Source organism: Ammospiza nelsoni, chromosome 6 (assembly GCF_027579445.1).
Source record: "Ammospiza nelsoni isolate bAmmNel1 chromosome 6, bAmmNel1.pri, whole genome shotgun sequence".
Taxonomy (NCBI): Eukaryota; Metazoa; Chordata; class Aves; order Passeriformes; family Passerellidae; genus Ammospiza; species Ammospiza nelsoni.
In genome coordinates this window covers 49,702,829-49,721,023 of record NC_080638.1, presented here as the reverse complement: position 1 = coordinate 49,721,023, position 18,195 = coordinate 49,702,829, and the positions used below count along the sequence as shown (strand labels likewise).

The 18,195-nt window shown below is 39.8% G+C and overlaps 1 protein-coding gene across 1 annotated transcript; it reads left to right on the top strand.

Annotated features, from left to right (window-relative positions):
- Window positions 1-3,507: 3,507 nt before the first annotated feature.
- On the top strand, window positions 3,508-17,729 carry LOC132075177 (alpha-1-antiproteinase F-like). Its single transcript, XM_059475387.1, has 5 exons — window positions 3,508-3,583; window positions 5,477-6,122; window positions 12,324-12,594; window positions 14,836-14,983; window positions 16,157-17,729. The coding sequence occupies exons 2-5, from the start codon at window positions 5,489-5,491 to the stop codon at window positions 16,343-16,345; spliced, it is 1,242 nt and encodes a 413-aa protein (XP_059331370.1). The 5' UTR covers window positions 3,508-3,583; window positions 5,477-5,488; the 3' UTR covers window positions 16,346-17,729.
- The last annotated feature ends 466 nt before the right edge of the window (window positions 17,730-18,195 follow it).

Here is an 18,195-nt window from a genome sequence, read left to right as displayed (position 1 = left end):
CATGTATTTACATTAGATTTTGCCAGCTGGAGATTAACTACCTATAACAATTCAGTGCTAGCAGTGTAAGAGCTGTGGAGTCTTTAGAAAAGCCCCCAGTGTGAGGAAATTCCTTGTTCACTATCTGTATCATATCTTCAACATATGCAACATTACCCTGAAATAACCCAATCTTCAAAACTCAGAAAAATGGCTAAACTATTTGTAAATCAATATTCTGCTTATAATTACAATAAAAATCCTTGTTTATGGCTGTTGAAGATTTTTCATCAAATACAGATATTATACAGCTGGGTCAAGACCTGTTAGCTTCTCCTTTACCTTCTTTCCTGTCATGGCTTGACACTGGAGACATGTGAAAGAAAAATTTGGACTTTCTTTAATATTGATGTCCAGATACTCACATTATTCATAGAAATTGAAACTGTATTGATTTTTTTCTTCTTCCTTTCCAATCATAGGGCAGCTTTCCCATGTTCAGCAGCACGCTTTCTCCTGCAGGTGTCCTGAGGTGTGGCCTAGGTGTGTTCAAATCTGTCTTAGTCATTTGTCCGTCACCTTGTCATTAGCATGGCGTCTATATTTAATTGGGCTTCCTTCCTTCATCAGAAATCAGTTTTTATATACCATGAAAACTGCAGCCCATTATTAAAAGCCAGCTCTAAGCAAGATTCTTGGCTCTTATTTATACAAGAAGCAGTGAAAATAGTATATCAAGTACTCCTTCAGGTGAGTGGTGTACGTGAAGAACACACTATGTGTGAGTCCAGTATCATGCCTCAAAGCCACCTATTTCTCAAGTTTTACTTCATAAGCAACTTGGTTAAGGGGTTTTTTGCAATCTGTTGAGCCTCTTGATAGGTTGTAATCATCAACAACTTTCACTGATTGTATCTTTGCCTCACAGAAAATATTGCTGAATTATTGTTGTGGTTATTATTTCAACGTCCTTGGAAACAGCATTTAGATCAGCACTCTATTTGTGTGTAATAAGGGTTGGTCCCTCCCTGGAAATGGTTGTATTTTGAAGGGAAAATGATAGAAAACATTACCCTGATTTTAGAAAGTCAGGTGCTGTGCATGGGGATTGCAGGCTCCTGTCAGGCCAGGAGCCAGTAACTCTTGTAGGAAATGCAGACAACACCACCAAGCTGAGTGGTGCGGCTGGCATGCCTGAAGGATGGGTGTCATCCAAAGGGACCAGGACAAGCTCCAGCAGTGGGACCATGGGAATCTCAGGAGGTTTAACAAGACCAAGGGGCTGCACCTGGGTCAGGCAACCCCCAGTAGGAACACGGGGTGGGGATGAACAGATCAGAGCAGCCTGAGAAGGCTTTGGGGTAGATGAGAGGTTGGACATGACCCTGCCATGGGCACTCACAGCCCAGAGAGCCAATTGTGCCCTGGGCTGCATCCAGAGCAATGTGGGCAGCAGAGTGAGGGAGGGGATTCTGCCCCTCTACTCTGCTCTGGTGAGATCCCATCTGGAATGCTGCATCCAGCTCTGGGGTCCCCAAAATTTCTTATGTTGTGGATCTGTCCAGAAGAGAACCTGTCCACAAAGAACCTGCCCACATCTGTCCCTATCTCTGGATGTGGATCTGTCCAGAAGAGAACCTGTCCACAAAGATAATCAACGACTTGGACATCTCTCCTGCCAAGACAGGTTGGAAGAGTTGGAGTTGTTCAGCCTGAAGAAGGCTCCATGGTGACCTTATTGTGGCCTTCTAATACCTAAAAGGGTCCTACAGGAGGCTGCAGAAGGGCTTTTTACAAAGACTTGTAATGATAGGACAAGGCTTTAAACAGAAAGGCAGTAGATTCAGATTAGACATAAGCAAGAAATTCTTCATATGAGACTGGTCAGACATTGGAACAGGTTACCCACAAAAGCTAAGGGTACCCCATCCCTGGAAGTGTTCAAGGTGAGGTTGGATGGGGCTTTGACCTGCCTGTGGCCTGGTGGAAGGTGTCCTTGCCCATGGCAGGGGGCTTGGAACTAGATGATCTTTGAGGACCCTTCCAACTCAAACCATTCCAATAGTCTATGAGTCTGTAATTCTGTGTACTTGAGCTGCATTAAGAAGAACATTGCCAGCAGGTCACTGCAAGAAATCCTTTCTCTCTACTCATTCCTGCTATGCACATCCGAAGAGCTTCAAGCATTGCTGGGCTCCACAATGCAAGGAAGACATGGATAAACCAGAATGACTCCATTAAAGTACCAGAATCGTCATTGAAGAATTGCAGTGTGAGGAGAGGCCAAAAGAGTAAAGGTTAGTAATGTTTAGTCCAGAGAAAAAAGACATGTGTAGGTCTCAACAATGTATGATCACCCAATTTTTGATGAGACAAATAAAGATAGAGATAGTGCCTGCTCAGTGGCATTAAGTGACAAGACAAGAGGCAATGAATATAGATTAAAATTCAAGAAGTTCCACTTAAATGTGGAGAAAACCTGTTAACCTGTTCTAGTGTCCATTTTGTCAAACATTGCAATAGAGAGATTGCCCAGAGAGCTTGTGGATCTCCATTGTTGAGGGAGTCAAACCCAGCAGGACACCATCCTGAGCAACTCAATGTATATGACCTTGGTTTGAACAAGGGTTTGAACTGTGTGGTCCCCAGAGCTCCCTTCCATGATGCTTTGGTCATCCTGCACCCAGGAGTAGAGCTGAGCACAGGATACCAGGCTGTCTGATGTGACCCAGCTGAACTTGGCACAGGATCAGAGGGGATTGCTCCCCACATCCCAGATTATAAGATAGTAAGCTGATCTAAAGTCTTGCTCTATTTAACACCCATGTTCCTTGGCTTCCACCCCTTGTCCCCAGGCCATGCTTGTAACTGCAATCACCTACATTCAATGGCATCCCAGCTGCATTCTTCTTCTCTGGGCACAGGGCCATACAAGTGACCCGGGAGTCAATATCACAGCTCTTGCTGCCAGTGGATTCCCTGTCTAGGAGGGGATAGCCAGGTACCCATCTGACAGCATTTGCTGGTGTGCCACAACAGTGTTCTAAGCCCTGCACCTATTAGAATCATCACTGGCTTCACCTGGAGACAATCAGCCCCTGCCATGGATATGCAGAGACAAAGCAAGGTAGATCACAAAAATTCAGATTGTCCTGGTGCATCAAGTCTTGCCCTCCTGTCTTAGTGGCAGCAATGCTAGTGGAAATTCTGGAAATTACGCAAATGGTGTTAAAAATATTTCTCTGTAGTTGCTGCTTCTTGTAACTTGTTCATAAAATAGTAGATTCAGGCAACTGAGATGTGTATGAGTGTTTGATACTAAGAAAAAGTAGGTTCAGTTTGAGGAAAATGGGTTTGAATCTAACCAGAGTGATCAGATAGTCATGAATAATAATAAGTCACGTGTAAAACATATTCAGTAAAGTGTCCAGTAAAACTAGTTTCGACATCATACTAATCTCTAAAATTATAATGTGTGAGTCATGGCCCTTAGATGATCTTAACCTTTACTAGAGGATACCCTGCTTTGTATTCAGCAGCATAAACAACTGAGCAAGGACCTGTGCAGACCTGGTGTATACAACAGGACCCTTTTGAATTCACTGTAAGTAATGTTTTGAGGTTTTTTTTTAATGTGGAAAAATGTTCAAAAATTATATTCAGGAGAAAAAGTTTTGAATGTTCAACTGAGAAATTATTATGTTCATATTCAAGTTTTGGCCTAAAATTTCTTGGATTGTTTAATTATGATTTTGGGGTTTTTAAAATAGAAAAGTCCTCTGTGAGATTGGCACATTCATACAGCATGACTCTCCTTAGGAAAACTGCATTTCTAAGTGTTTTAAATTAAGTACATTGATGATAATAACAAATGTAGGGCGTGAAATGAAATGAAAGTGGGGTCTTAAGGATTGCTCTCTAAAGCATCTAGAGAGCATTAAAAAAAAAGAAACTGGGTAAAAGAATTAGTGTATGAGTGATGGTGGGAGAAGTCACAAACAAATCAGAGCTTGAATTTAAACATGTTCTAGATATGAAAGTGCACTGTCTGAAAGTGGTTTGTCAGGGGTTCAGGCCCTTCCAAGCCATAGTAGTATTTCCATGACCATGATATTCATGTGAATTAAGGAGTATTTAGAGCATCTATTTCTAAAGCCGAGATCAGCATTCTGATTTCCCTGGGTTTTGGAGAAACCAAATGATGGAAAGTGGAGAACAAAAATGTGGGATCATGGTGAGAGCTGATAAGGATTCAGAGCTTTTACAACACAGAGGCTGTATTCTCAGTGCAAGTCAAAAACCTTAGATATTTTTCCCCTAGAGAGAGCTTTGTTTTATAAAAAGGTTTGGTAGATCAAATGATCACATATCACAGGAGGATGTTTTGGATTTCTGGATATTCCACATCTTTACTTCTCTCTATTGACAGAAGTTATTGAACCAATTGTGATACAGTATTAATTTCTAGAGGTGAAAGTATTGCCATAGATGTGGAATGAATGGTTTCCATGCTTTGGAAAAGGTTTTCCTGTTCTATCTGTATTTTTTTAGTGTCTTTGTTCCTCCAGAATTTACTCACTCATCTTCACTTTTAACCATTGTAAACCTCTATGCCAAATCAGCCTTTTCTTTCTTTCTGATGATAAATACAATATTCCTCTAGAGTTTCTCTAATTATTATTTTTTTTTACTTTTTTTCAAATTTTGTTTTTAGGTGATTTGATTCAGTCACTGGGCTGAGCATGCCTTTGTATGCAGCAGGCACACTTATTTCCTTTTGGTGCTCTATGTACTTACTCATTTTCCCTGTCTTTGTAAGCAGCACTGTATTCTCAGGGTTTTGATAACATCCTGATTGCTATTTCTTTCTTTCCTGATTGTTATTTTTGTGGAAGTTGTTTTTTTCTTTTAGTTGTTCTCAATTGCTCGAGCTTTATGAAATCACCACAAATGTTCATCACTTCCTCATAGACAAGTGCATTTACATTCTCTTAGGTGCCTGCATATGGGTTTTTATGCAGCACATTCAAAGATGTATGTTTTCATTTTCACAGAAGAGGTATATTGTGCCTTTCTTCTGCTTTGATTTTTCATCAGTTAAATTTCCAAATTTAACCTTGATTAGCCTTGACTGTCTCCCTTACTTTCTTCTCTATAAACCTGTGCTTTTGACTCTTTCATCACTTAAAGCCACATTGAATACAGAATATTGGGAAAAAAAAACAGTTTAAAATGAATTGTAGCTTAACTTTAATGAGGGCGTATTTGGAATTACCTCATCCCTCTTTGACTTTAATTTTTATTATTTCATAACCTCTTCAGTAGGTTGAGCAATTTTCCAGAGTCTGCTTCCTTGAAATAGAAAGCTCATTTCCCCCAGTTCAAACATCTTGGAGTCACTGGTGCTAAGTTAACTCTGTATAGTGAAGGGATTGATGTATTGCTAAGCACAAGGTGAATAGATTTGTAAGCAAATGTAACTTTTCTTCTATTACAGAATCAGAGAAATATGAAGATGTTGGGTTCCCTGTGTTTTTTACTTGTTGGAATCCTTTCCAACAGTTACTGCTATGAGCCTTATCCACAAGGGGTAAGAAACCAGAACCCAAGAGCACAAGAAAACCAAAATATGCCATGGCAGAATGTAAGGAACAGTGTTTGTCGATTTGCATGTTGTTTCTACAAAGACATTTCTTCTCGTGAAAACAACGGAAACGTTTTCTTCTCTCCTTTGAGCATCTCAACCGCCTTTGCAATGCTGACTCTGGGTGCCAGATCAGACACCCTGACACAGATTCTTAGGGTCCTTTGCTTTAACCCTCGTCAGATTTCTGAAAATGAGATACATGAAGGTTATCGTCAACTCATGCAAGTGGTAAACAGAAGGAATGCTGGGCTACAGTTGAATATGGGAAATGTTCTGTTTGTGCTCGATCGACTGAAGCCACAAGAAAGATTTTTAAGTAATCTCAGAAACTTCTATGAAGGAGAAGCTTATCCTATGAACTTCAAGCAGGCTAATCAAGCCCAGATAAAGATCAATGAATATGTAGCAAGAAGAACGAATGGAAAAATCAGGGACCTCATAAATAACCTAGATCCACTTACTGAAATTCTCCTTATTAGCTATATTTATTTTAACGGTAAGTTATATATATCATGTTCTTCTACTCCATAAATTATTTCCTCAGGTCAGTTTTAAACTCAATCATTTTTTGCAATATGGTTTTGCAGGTGGACTCATATCTTTCCCTTTTGGTCCTCACTTGTATTTAATTAGAAACAAAGCTATTGGAAATTATGTTCTACTTGACACTGATAACTCTTAGCAAAATGTATGGCAAACTTTCCCATATATTTTAATATATATAAACTTCTTTCCTTCAGAAAATTAAGTGAAATACATGTTGAGGAAGGAACCTCTAGGTAGTAAGCGTCTAATCCTATACAGTCTACTATGATTCAAGCACTTGGCTGAGATCCATTTCTGCGAATTTCAATCCAGCTGGTTTTTTTGTTCAGCAAGTTCAGAGTTAAATGCAAATAATGCTATTAAAGGAAAAATTAGCATCTCATCAAACAGAATATGTTTAGACAACAGCTTTGCTGTTACTGTGTATGCTTATGTATTGATAACTAAACAAGCTACAATAGCTTTAGTTTCACACTCATGGTCTCCTTATTTTTTTACTAACTATGCCTTTGCGGATAGCTTGTCTGTAGTCCTGGTGTGTCTAGAGGCACAGGTTTCAACCTTTTTTTTTTGATTTGCAGATTCTAATATTTTCCAGTGGAGAGATGGACCCACCAGTATCAAATACAAGCCTATTGACAATAAGCTTGTTTTTCTTAATTAACTTGTGCAGTCTGCTTAGATACAGTCTTCAGATGTTCCCAGAGCTTTTCAGACTTCTGATCTAATGAGAAGAAGAGGATCAAGGCTGTAAGGCTCAATCAGTGGTCTAATAACAGATATTGCATCTTATTTCAAACTTTCTCTTTCTTACAGATTATATGCTGAAAGCAAAGTATTTGTAGTCAGAAAAATAATATTATGTAATTTATCTGATAAAAATATCATCAAGCTTTTTAATTGAAATGGAGGTGGCATATTAGATAAATTTTTAAAAGAAAAGCTATATTTTTAGAACCTGGATGCTTGCACTTTGCAATGTGAGGCTTCCCCTGAAAATAATTAAGAACTATATTTCTGTTTTGTTTTGCTTTCCATCTACGTCTCTGCTCCTTGTATTAATGTCTGAAGATTTGGCACAACTAAATGGAGCTAATTGAAATACAGATGACTGATATTTCTTAGTTCTCTTGAAAACCTACTTGTTTATCTCAAATAATGTTTTCATTTAGACTTCTATTAAGCATCAGGTACATCTTTCAAAACAGGCAAAAAAACCTGTCAATTTTTCTTTTACTGAAAGGTGTTTGAAAAATGAGCAATGGATTTAGTAGCAAAATGGGGGCAAAAAGCCCAAGAAACCTTATATTAAAGATGACTTTGTATTACAGTTATTTTTTACATGTTCTAACAGTAAGGATTGTTAGTTTTTTTTAAAGAGATATTCAGTTTACTACTGAAAAGATTTCCTAGCTCCTCTAAAGGTGATGGAGTTTCAGTTTTATCTCACCAATTTTAAAGCAAATGGATTAAAGAATAGCATTAATCACAAAATTATAATAACATTTTTTTAGTCTTGAGATCAAGAGTAGGTTAATTATGTAGAGCTGGGATTAGTCTTGAGAGGATTTCTAAACCTCACTTAGCTGTGTAACCAGTGCATACTTTCAGGCGCTTTTCCTCTTTTTGTGCATTACAAACTTCCCTGCACATTACTGGTGACACTTTTTTTGTGGTGTAGCATAGTACAGAATTCCTTCTTCAAGAACAAAAGTCTGGGAATATTTTCCTGGCTCTGACCTACAGGATATGTCATTCCACTATGTTACACCAATCCTTTTTCATGCCTTAGTAAAGATCATAATGACAAAGGATACTTTGAATTTCATTTTACTGCTTGAGCGCTGTGAAGCACATAAAAAAGGTGCCTAGAAGGTATCCCCTAAGATAGAAGTGAGAACTAGGAATAAAAGTGCCTTTGAAATAAGAGGAAAGTATTAGTGAATATCATCTCTGTCTAATCTCTGTGTTTACTGATAGTCATGGCTTGAGACCTTAATGATCATTTATATTCTGATCCCCCTGCGATGGGCAGGGACACCTTCCACTATACCAGAGTGCTCAAAGAACTGTCCAACCTAGCCTTGATCACTGTAGATGGGGCATCTACAATTTCTCTATTCCAGCCTGACAACCCACACAGTGAAGGATTTCTTCCTTATATCTAATCTAAATTTAAATTTGTCCTCTTTCCATTTAAAGTCATTCCCCTTTGTCCTATCACTATCTGCCTGTATAAAAAGTCTTCCCTCCTCTATAGGTACTTTTCCTCTGTAGGTACTTCCCCCCTTTAGGTACTGGAAGGGACTTTAAGATTTTCCTGGATCCTTCTCTTCCCATGCTGAACAACCCCAGCTCTCTCAGCCTGTCTTGATAGGAGAGCTGCTCCAGACCTCTTGATCATTTTCATGACCCTCATCTGGAGTAACTCCAACAGATCAATTTCCTTCTTTTATTGGAGACCCCAGAGCTGAATGCAGTACTCCAGGCGGGATCTTGCCAGAGTGAAGCAGAAGTGGAGCTGGCCACACCTTTTTTATGCAATTCAATAGGTTTTTAGCTTTCTGGGCTGCAAGCACACATTGCTGGGGCATGCTGAGATTCTCATCAACCGACAGGACCAAGTCCTTCTTTTCAGGTCTGCTTTCAACTCAATCCATTATTTTCCCAGCTTGTATTTATACTTGGGGTCGCCCCAACCCACATGCAGGACCTTGCACTTGGCATTGTTGAACTTCATGATGTTCTAATGGGGCCACCTCTCAAGCCTGTCTCACTTTCCCTGCATGGCACCCTCTCTGTCTGGGTAGCATCCCTTAGCTCTGGAGGTTATCCTTTCCTTACAGCATGTCAACAGAACCACACCATCTTGGTGTCACTGGAAACTTGCACTCAAAGAGGGTGCACTCAATTCCACCATTCACTTTACCAACAAAGATATTGAGCAGCACTGGTCCTAATACCAACCTCTGAAGAGCACTGGTCATCCCTGATCTCCTCTTGGTCAACCAGCCATTGACTGCAAGCCTTCAAATGGAAACATCCAGACAATTCCTGATCCATTCAGCGGGCCACTTCTCACACTCATCTCTCCAGTTTAGAGTCAAGGATGTCATGTGGGACAGTGTGAAATTCTTTGTGCAGCTCCAGGTAGATGATATCTGTTGATCTTCCTTTACCACAGTTTACCCTTAGTGAAGTCATGTTGTCAGTCACCAATCACTTCCTAATTTTCCATGTGTCATAGCACAGTTTCCAGGAGGATCTGCTCCATATCTTGCCACTCAAAGAGGTGAGAAAGACTGGTAGTTTCCTGGGTCTTTCTTTTATTTTCTTCATTTTTAAAAATGAGAGCTCTCATTTATATTTTTCAGTCAGTGGAAATTTCCCTGGACTGCCATAATTTCTCAAATATGATGGATAGTGGTATTGCTGTTCCATCTATATCCCTCATGATCTGCAGGTCCCATGGAGATGTTCATCTTCAGGTTCTTCACATGTTCTTGAACCTGACCTTCTTCTACAGTGGACTACTTTCATTCACCCAGTCCCTGCACTTGCCAGTAAAGATTGAGGGGGAAAAATGTCATTGAGTACCTCAGCCATGTTCTGGGTAACCAGGCTTCCCATTTTCTTCTGGAGGGAGTTCATATTTTCCCTAGTCTTCCTTTTATCATTGTCATACCTATAGAAGTGTTTCTTGTTGCCCTTAATGTCCCTGGCCAGATTTAATTCTATCACACCTTTAACTTTCCTAATCTATTCCTTGGAAGCTCAGAAAATCTCCTTTTATACTGCCCAGGTTACCTGTACTTGCTTCCACCTTCTGTAGGCTACCTGTTTGTGTTTGTGTTCACCAAAGAGCTCCTTGTTCATCTGCACAGGCCTCCTGGAATTTTTACCTGACTCCTTTGTTAGGATGGATCACTCCTGTGCTTGGTGGAGGTCATCCTTGAATATCAAGAGAATCACAGAGCCATTAAGGTGGGAAAAGACCCCCAATATCTTTGAGTTCAGCCTTAGACTGAACACCACCATATCAAATAAATTATTTGCACTAAGTGCCAAGGCCAGTCATTTCTTGCACATTTCCAGTGATCATGAATCTAGCATATCCCTGAGCAGCTTTTTAAAATGTTTGACAACCTCTTCAGTGAAAAAAAAAATTTCCTGATGTCCAACCTGATCCACCCCTGAATGATCTTGAGGCCATTTCCTCTTGTCCTATCATTTGTTGCCTGGGAGAAGAGACTGACCCTGACCTGGCTACATCCTCCTTTCTGGCAGGTGTAGAGAGCAATGAGGCTCCCCCCCACAGCCTCCTTTTCTCCAGCCTAAAAATCCCCAGTTCCCTCAGGTGCTCCTCACATGACTGACTCTCTAGAGCCTTCCTCAGCTCTGTTGCCCTCAATGCTCCAGTACTTCAATCACTGTGAGGCTCCCAAAACTGGGCCTCAAACAGAGCTGGAGGTGTGGCCTCACCAGTGCTGACAATCATGGGGACAATCCCTGTCCTGGTCCTGCTGGCCACACCATAGCTGACACAGGCCAGGATGCCATTGGCCTTCCTGGCCCCCTGGGCACAGCTGCCTCATGTTCAGCTGCTGTTAATCAGCACCTTCAGGTCCTTTTCCACTGGGCCACTTTCCAGCCACTCTGCCCCCAGCCTCTAGAGCTGCATGAGATTGTTGTGACAAACCAGCTTTCCTGGGGCCCACTTGCCTCCATGGCCTTATCCCAAGCAGATCTCTGAAGAGGCCAAAGTTTGCACTCCTGAAGCCCAGAGTAGTGGTCCTAACATCCTAGACAGGTTTCAAGCAAAATTCTTCTTGAAATCAGTTGGTCTTCCCTGAGTTGAGCGCTAGATAAATGTTTAAGTTTTTCAGGACTGGTGTCAGTCATGTTTTTGTGATTCATTATGCTTTTTTTGTCCCCTTAAGCATAATAATGTAAAAGTTCTGGGTGTTATATATCTGATGATAGAAGTCACTATTAATGAAGTACATAAAGTATATGAAATGTATAAAAGTAGCAACTTTTCCCTATTCAGAGCATTGCAGTTGTCAATTTATGCTTTCAGAGACCAAGACATGCACTGAAGAAATCTCATCTCACTTTTTCAAAAGCTACTTAGTAGTGCAGGCTGTGTCAGATGGTGGAAACAGCAGAAAATAATTATTTAATTTGTAACAAGTTGCCTAGTAATCAGTGTTCAAGTAGAAATCAGAAGTCAACAGGGGTTGCATCTTGTTTCATGGTTTTCCTGATGCCACTCATTTTACTTAGTGTCACAGCTCTACTTTTGCCCATACATAAAATGTTAGTTTTGCTCTAGAAGGCAAAATTTACTACACGGCAACAAGATTTCTTAAAAATTAAAATAAAAACAACAAAAAGACTTTCCAAAACTCCACAATTTCCCACTTTTTAAAAAAGTTTGCTCAGCCTCTGAAAGGTATGATGTGGATACCTGGAATTTGGTTTTGAAACTCCTCTCCACTGAGGATAAGAACCTTTCAGAGTTTCAATGTGGATAGTTTGTTTCACCATGACTAAGTGAGAAACCTTTGAAAATTTAATATGGTGAAGATGACAGTGGAAAAGTTTTCTGCTGTTGCTGTTTTGTTTCCTAGATCAGCAGTCTGGTAAAATTAAGCTCCTTATGACATCATCAGCTAATGTGAGGTACCAACACCTCTCTGCAAGTAACCCAAATCCCTTAATTTCTCTGGAGAATTCATCCCTTGTGTCACCTTTTACAAGCCTGTTTTGGTTTGGGAATAAGAAAATGAGAGAATCTTCTTTTGAGCTTAGAAAAAGGCTGCATTATATGAGGACTTTACAGGCTCCTCAAGACTGTCATCATGCAGGAAAAGTGCAAGTTAGAACCCTTGATAACTCATCTAAATGAAGGATTTTGCAGCCTGCTGTAAGATCTGAGGGAGACTTTTACATCATGTTTTACCAACCATGTGTTGCTATTGAATTATTCTGAGTATTTAGTAAGATCGTGATCATTGCAAATTGGTTTGTCTTTGAAGCTGATCCATCTGTACCAGTTTCTGTCATCTAAGAATGTGTCCTATGATAATATGTCCTATGGTTTCATGTCCTTAAAAATATCCTGTAACTCTGTCTCTTATATTTCAAGCTGAATGGGAAAAACCTTTCGATCCAAAATACACCAAAATGAGCAAATTTTTTGTGGATGGGACCAAGGTTGTTGAAGTCCCAATGATGTTTGGAATGGGCCTGTTCAAGCATGGCTATGATGAGCAGCTCTCTTCCACTGTGGTGCAAATGGATTACAAAGGAGGTGCTTCAGCGTTTTTTATTCTGCCTGATAGAGGAAGAATGAGGAAGCTGGAGAAAAGATTGTCTTGTGAACATTTGTCAAGATGGTCGTCATTAGTCACAAAAAGGTAAAATTCTGCAGTTCTTGGTTCAGATGGTAGCCAAGGAAACAAATGTGCTGGGGTATGATACAAAATCAATATTTAATTTTTAGTTCTGCTTTATGCAGTAGAAGAAATTTCCTGACCTAAGTTGGATCTGGCTGATTTAGTGTCCATGTGTTCTCACATTCAGGACTGCACACACTGAAAACCTTCACAGATTAGGATTTTTGTTATTTCTGCATTTTGTTTCCCATCTTCAGCTCTTAATAGGCCCTTTTTGACTTAGACCCCTTCTCACTTTTTTGGGGGGAAGTTTTCTGCCTTCTATTTACAAGTGTATTCCTACAACTTCAGCCTCTTTTCTTGTCTCTTTCTTAATTTCTGCCTATTAAAATTAACAGCAATTGTGCAGTTAATGCTGAAATAACAACTTCCATTTAGCAACTGTGAAGGCAAAGCTCAATATGTGAAAAAAACCAAAGCCAAACAAAAGAAACAAACAAAACCCCACCAAAACAACAACAATAAAAAGAAACCAAACCAAACAAAAAAAAAAAAAAAGAAAAAAAGAAAAAAAAAGAAAAAAAAAGAAACCCAGCAAAAACAATGTAATTCTCTGTGCACCTCTACAGTTTTGAAACTTCTGGGAGTAGCTATGTGGTTTGTGATTATAGGACAAAAAGATGGTGACTCAAGATACTTAGGTATAATTTTTGTCAAAGAAACAATTGCCTTTACAATTATCAAGATGAATGCTAAATACAATTGGGGGAATTTATATTTCCTCTCTCCATCTTACAATATGAAAAAGAATGACAGTCAAAGACAAGTCTGTTTCATGCTGCTCCCCATTTTTCATCATAACCATTCTCTCCTACAAAATAATGACACAAATTCTTCCTTTCCCCTTTAATCTTTAATACAATTGATTGTACCAGCTATTATTTGGAGTCTCTGGGAGGTCTTAATAAATGAAAGTATTATATGGAATCATGTAAAGGCTGTGACCTACTTCTCTGTCTGCAAACTGATGTTGATATTAGTGGCAGAAGTGTTGTGAAGGACATCTTTCATTTCTGGTGGCTGACAGAACAGTGCTGAAGTGTCACCAGTACAGACAGCTGAGACCTTTTAAATGGCTGAACTAAAGAGAAAACCTCACTTTCACTCCTGGAAAATGTATCCCACTGCTCCACTCCTGGTTGCATTGCTCCTGTGTGTCTGTGGCTTTCCCTTTGCTCTGTACTGGAAGCAAGTGGGGGCTTGTGAAGGAGTGCCTTTAGGTAACAGTAAGGCAGAGGATTCAGTGATAGCTGCACCCTCATTCATGGCAGCAATCAGCATTGACTGAAATCAGGGAGAAGTAAGAGGTCAAGCAACCTGTTATCAATCCACAGCACTCTTGTTTTTGGATACAGCCAGAGCTGGCATTAGATGCTGTGCAATGCTGGAGGTATGGGCTTTTCCTTCCCCCCTGCCCATTGGATGACTTTCTCTTTGATTAGCTTCATTAAGTGCTCCACATCTCCCTGACCTAAAGCCCTGGAGAGCTGCCCTGGTTTCTCAGCAGGTAATAGTACATAATGTCAGTGCTATCACTAACCTCTGTCTCATTATGCTGCTTCCAGCCATAAATGTTGGGCTTAACCTTTGAAAAGTAATTGTTAGATACTTAGGAGAAAAACGGGGAAAAACAAGGATAAATGAGTCAGAAACATAGAGCTTTGGTTAATTTATGTAAAGCAGCAATCTAGGCACTTAAAACTGAGTAAGTCAGACACTGAGGTTGACACAGGAAAGAAATTATCTATTGGCTAACTGTATTCTGTAAATTTGCTTTTGTCTTTTATTTTGCCATGCCTTCTATCACTACTTACTGTTGTCCTGCTTCTTTAGTGGATATAATTCCATTTTGTCTGTCCTGTTTTATATGACAAATACACAAGGCCAGTTTTTTCTCCAAAAGTAACATTCTGTGAACTTGAATGTGTTGGATTTTTTTTGTGCTCAGCTTGAGACACCTAAAGGAGTCTCTTTTTCACAAGGTGCCTCCTCAGTAATGGCTCATGATTAAGGTGCTTCCAGCTGATTGCAGAAGAGATCACTGACTTCAGAAAATTTTCATCTCCTATGTAGACTAGAGGGAGGCTACAGGCAAAATGTCTTTAGGGAGAAAGCAAAATCAGTTTTCCTCTTATCAGTCTGTGTTGTTCTGTGATAACTGATCAAATGTTTCACTGTATTCTTGTACTTCTTTCCTGGCAGCTCAGTAAATTTGTATCTTCCAAAATTCACGCTTTATGGGACGTATAACCTAAAAGATATCTTATATAAAATGGGCATCATGGATCTATTCACTGATAAGGCTGACCTCTCTGGGATCACTGGGCAGCCTCAGCACAGGATTTCCCAGGTAAGTCATACTGCTTTTTGTTTTATGGGCCCATGGTTACTGATACTTGCATCACTTTCTGCACAGCTATTCATGGTGCAAAACTCATGTAAAGAGGCTTTGCTTCCATAAAAAGGCAGCTGATGGCACGCAGAGTATTTTATCCATGTTGCTTGCACTGTATGAGCAATTGGGTTGGAGCAAGTTACTAGTCTGTAATTTTTTAATTTAGAAGGCTATTTTGACCTGCATGGAGCAACTTTATAAAACACACATGACCAAATCATTATCTATCCACACCCTGGTACCCTCTTGCAGCATGTTGTTACAGTCACCACTGGGTGCTTCTGTTTGTGTCTGCCTTCTTTAGCCTGCTTGTGGGCAAGTAGGGAGCTGTAGGATGTATCACTGCTCATATTTTATGGAGGCGAGGGAAGAGGAAAAACACACTGCTTGCTTTTAAACTGTTTGGGAGAAATGAAAATGCAATTATTACAAACATTTGGCTTCAAGCATATTAACAATTATTGCTAGGCTCTGGTAAAAGCTACAGATAGATCATGCTTCAATTAACCTAGAGTTTAAAGCTCACAATCAGGGCAAACTTAATTGTATAATGAAGAAAACAACTGCCCTCATGGCCTCAAGTGGACATTAGCAAATCAGGATCTGTCAGTGTGTTGATTTCACAAGGTCAAACTTTTGTGTTTCTGTGCTTTAACCCTCCGTTTGTGGCCATTCATCTTTGCTCCCATTTTTCCCAAAACATGAAGGAAGATAGGAAACATAATTTAAGGTTTTTATTCATGTTATTTTTTCAACTGTGTGAACTTCTAATACACAGTTAAATATGGTCTTACTCTCTTAACATTTGGTGTAGCTGTACAGATCTCCATGAGCCTATGCAAATAATAAAAAAGGAAACAAAGCAAATGTTTTCACTAGCAGGGACATGCCCCTCCAGAGTAACTTTTCCTGGAGAGTAACTTTTCCTCTTGGGGGCTAGAAAGCTGTGCTGCATGTAGTTTGCTGATTTTTTCCCCCCCTAACTTTGCTATCTTTAAGCAGTGGACTCACATGTGTCCATCTGACACTTTCTTATCAGTAATTTCTTCAGGCACCTTTAACTCTCATTCTTATTTAGATGACCAGTTTTGTACTCCCTTGACTTGTCAAATGTGTGTTTCTTCACAGGCTATTCATAAGGCTGTGGTAAAGGTGGATGAGACTGGCACCGAAGCAGCAGCTGCCACAGGCATGGAAATAGTGCCCATGTCCGTTCCAATTACCGTTAGATTCAACAGGCCCTTCCTAATGGTCATAAATATGGAAAACACTATACTCTTCATGGGAAAAATTGTGAACCCTCTGAAGAGAAATTAAGTTAATGTACAAATTAGGTATGTGGTGATGACCACTCCTAGATAAAGTATTAGACCTGATGAGTATGGCATGGCTACAGAGGGGCTCTCCACCTCTTAACTGATGTTATTCGCTGTTTTTTGTAGCTGAGACTCTTCATCCATTTAAGTTACCATACTTGCATGTTTGTTTGGGCCTTGCTTCTTTTTTTTTTTTTTTTTTAAAGAAGGTTGCATTCATGCAGAACTGTCATTAGCTCTGGGACAAAATAGGCCTGTGTGATACTGACAGCATAGATACATCTTCTAGCAGGGAAGATGAGGAGCATGTGGGTGGAGAGGGTTGTGTACATCTGCTTCTTCCCTCATGGCTGCCTTCTCTCCTATTTTTTATGTTGACTGACAAATAGGTACAAGTTATGTCACTTTACTATTTGTGTCAATTTTCCTACCAACATGAAGTTCATAGCTAGCATAAACCTTAACATGCATAATGCTTATTACCTTCCCTAGTACCATTGTTGTCCAGTGAGTCTATTACACCCTTGCCTGTCAGCTGTTGTCCCAGCTTGGCTGCTGCAAAAGGGTCTCAAAGAAGGGTTTTTTCCTCCCTGCAGATCCATACTGCTCTGCCTACTCTTTCTGTGTAATCAATAGTCCAGACTCATTCCAGGGCAAACCTTAGAGGTTCTAAGAATTTGATCTAAGAATAAAAGAGATAGATCTGATCTCTGCACTTGGGCGCCCTGAAGCCAACCATTGCGAATCAAATAAGCATGCTCAGAGCAGCCAGAAGACTACTTCTAGCACATGCCTGCACCTAAAGTAGCTCCTAGAAGTCCCCAGGCAGCAGGGAGCACAAGCCATGTCCCCCTGTGTGCCAGAGTCTGTACCATTACTGTCTGTGCCTGGGAGATTACCCATGGCAGCAAGCGCCACTCCAGTATTGTTTGTAGGATCAGGCACCCCACCAATAACACCCATACCCTACCAGTGGTACTTGCCACGTCTCTTGATATAACCCCTTCTGTTCCCAGACTGTCTGGTAATACAGCATTGGTACTCTTCTTCTCATCTGCTTCATGGTTAGTATAGCCGCAATATTATAAAGAGCTGTTTTCACTATTAAGAGGCACAATAACCAGTCACATTCATAATGAACATGCTTATTTTATTTCCTTGTTTTCTTTCCTATCTATTTTTTTCTTCTGGTTTTTACAACATCAATCATTATTTTATTTCTTTGCTCATGTTCCTGGTATATATCTGATCTCTGGTTGCAGGAGGGGTCAATTCTTGACTAAAGTGGGTTAGTCTGTTAATAGGTATTAAGCACTTACACAAGTCTTTGTACAGCCTTGAAATATGCAGACAAATGTACTATGGGAGAACAACAAGAATTAATAAACATGACATTAAAAAATTTCAAATATTGCTATTTTACTTCTATAATTCAGAGTTAAGAATTAAGTGGTTCAGGCAGGTTTTTTTGAGTAGTGTCAACAAATAATTATTAATTTACTGCTCGTATACATTAGATCGGCACAGTAATGCCAGTAATGAGTTTCAGAAAGCCCTCTGCCTTCAGCCTGAGCAATTAATAGTAGGTTATGTCTGCTAGGCAGAGAACCTTTTGGGAAGGCTAGACATTCATCTCATGCAAAGATGTTTATTTCAAAACTTTTAGAAAGTGTGTTGCTTCTACTCTATCAAGTGTGTAGCTCCTGTGTGTCTCATCACTCTTCTAAAAAGCTCTCTCTTGACTCCCTCTAATAGCTCTGTTATCAGTCTTGGCACACTTTAGCTGAAGTTCCTGTTATTCCATAAATAAAATACAGGCCATCTATATCATACCTTTTTGAGTTTTAATAA